General features: G+C 35.8%; 1 protein-coding gene across 1 annotated transcript; it reads right to left on the bottom strand.

Annotated features, from left to right (window-relative positions):
• Positions 1 to 375: 375 nt before the first annotated feature.
• Positions 376 to 1320, bottom strand: LOC146893411 (olfactory receptor 5P6). The gene has a single exon (XM_085692864.2). It carries the CDS (start codon positions 1318 to 1320, stop codon positions 376 to 378), a length of 945 nt encoding a protein of 314 aa, XP_085548990.2.
• Positions 1321 to 2477: the final 1157 nt, after the last annotated feature.

Below are 2477 nucleotides of genomic sequence, written 5' to 3'. Positions count from 1 at the left end.
ATAGGAGATATGGAGAAAGGGATACACAGGACAAAGAGGACAAAACTGTAAATAAATTAAATAAAATAAATGTGTGGTGACTTACAGAACAAGAAGAGAAAGTTAATCATATTTTATTATGCTATAATTTTTTTGAGGAGTAGACAGCAAATATTTCTAATCCATAAAGAAGTGAGATGAGAGCTGTATTAATTTCTATGACTTGATATTTCTTAGGTGAAGGGAAAACACATTTTAGGTAGAGTTACCTCTTGCAAAACAGTCTTGAGGCAGTGAAGAATGTTGGTGTATTAAAGATTCAAAGGAAAAAAAGATTTAATTTTAGAGCTTGTGTGTATTATCACAGGAACATATTCCACAGAAAAACATGTGTCTCTAAGAAAATATTTTCCTATCAAGCTGTCTCTTCAGAGCACCCTTGATCTCATTATTCCTGAGGCTGTAGATGAGGGGGTTCAGCATGGGGATCACCACCATGTAGAACACAGACACCACCTTGTTCTGGTCTGTGGAGTAGCTGGACTTGGGCATCACATAGATGAAGGTGATGGTCCCATAGAACAGAGTGACTGCCGTGAGGTGGGAGGTGCAGGTGGAGAAGGCCTTGTGGCGGCCCTCGGGGGAGCGCATCTTCAGGATGGTGATGAGGATGTAGGTGTAGGAGACAGCTATGACGAATATTGTCACCACAATGATGGAGCCAGCCGTGAATGAGGGGACAACTGCGGGGACACTGACATCAGAACAGGAGAGTTCTACTAATGGGGCAAAATCACAGAAAAAGTGATTGACTCCATTGGGGCCACAGAAGACTAATGAATAGAAACATAAAGTAAAAGACCAAGAGTTAAGAAAACCATCTATGTAAGCAACTAGGAGCAACTGGACACAGACTTGTGTAGACATTTTGGTTGAATAAAGCAGTGGGTTGCAGATTGCCATGAAGCGATCATAAGCCATGGCAGCCAGAATGAAGCACTCAGTTGATCCAAAGAAGACAAAAGAACCAAGCTGAATGGCACATCCATAGTAGGAGATGGTATTTCTCTCCACCATGAAGTTGACAAGCATATTAGGTGTGACAGAAGATGAATAGCCTATGTCAGCGAAAGCCAAGTGACTGAGAAAAAAGTACATGGGGTGTTGGAGCTGGGAAGAGACTCTGATGAGAAGGAGGGTGCTGAGGTTTCCAAACACGGTCACCAGGTAGATGCACAGGATGATGATGAAGAGGATGACTCTAAGGACCGGGTCTTTTGTTAAGCCCAATAAAATGAACTCTGTCACTGCAGTGTTGTTCCTATACTTCAGGAAAGCCATGGACAGTGTAATTGCTGTCAGATCAAGACTGTGCAGGAGACATTACACAAAAATATTTATAAATATACCATATTTATTATTTCATAGATGGAAATTTTTATAAACAAATAAGTTATTAAAAATCACTTAGATCTTTGTTTTATTTTGTAATAAGAATTGTGTTCCAATGTTTATGTTGTGTGTAATGAATCTCTACAGTTTAAAAGTTTTTGCTGAAGCAACAGAAATCAGACTTCAAGCACTGTGAGTTTTCTTAGATATACATTAACTGAAAGGATTAAAAAATGAAGCTTTTGAGAATATTTAAAATTGTCTTGGCATAGCAAAAATGTCTTGTGTGTCTAGGACAGGACACTGGAACCCGAGAAGCAGCTAACACTTATCCTATGCTTACCAGATGATGGGCACATAATTACCATTTTATTTCTAACTCTATTCAAATATCCATGAAGTTATTTTAGTATTTTTATTATTCCTAACTTATAGTTGAGGAAATTCTTTTGGAAAATGCCCAGTACCTTACCTAAGACTCTTATGTAGTAATGAAATCAGAATGTAAATCTTCAGGTTTAATTTTGTTAATTCCTTGTGAAACTATTCCTCAAGTGAAATTAATTAGTAGTTGTAGTAGAGTTGGATATACTGTAAATGAAAAAAAATAGATTGTCAGTTCTGATGGCCAGTGTATAAAAAGACCCCTAGTCATTTATATAGTTTACAATGTCTGCCCATTTAACAAGACTTAAAAAAAAATCAACAAAGTTATTCAATCTTATTAAAATGATAATGAAGAAATAGAAAGAAATTTGAAATTAAGTCTTTGCATAATGTTACCATTGTAAATAATACAATTAAGTCATTATTTTTCCATTTAAAATATCAACCTCTTCATTACATAAAATATCACATAAATATTCAGACCAGTATTTTTGATGCTGTTTATTTATCTGCATAAAAATCTTTTCCTAGTACAAATATAGTCTCTAACTGCAGCATCTGGAATTAAAATAAGGTAAATTTCAGCATAGTTACTAAGGAATACACTTTGGTATTAAACAATTAAAGAGTGGACTAAGTTTCATATAGCTAGGGGTCAGGGTGATAAACCTCCCAAGATTTTTGTCTTTGTATCTTAGTCATTATTCAAAGTGTCTAGT

This window comes from Myodes glareolus, chromosome 7 (assembly GCF_982192425.1).
Source record: "Myodes glareolus chromosome 7, mMyoGla1.1, whole genome shotgun sequence".
NCBI classification, from domain to species: domain Eukaryota; kingdom Metazoa; phylum Chordata; class Mammalia; order Rodentia; family Cricetidae; genus Myodes; species Myodes glareolus.
Note: the sequence above shows the minus strand (reverse complement) of the source record. Positions and strands in the feature narration are given on the sequence as shown.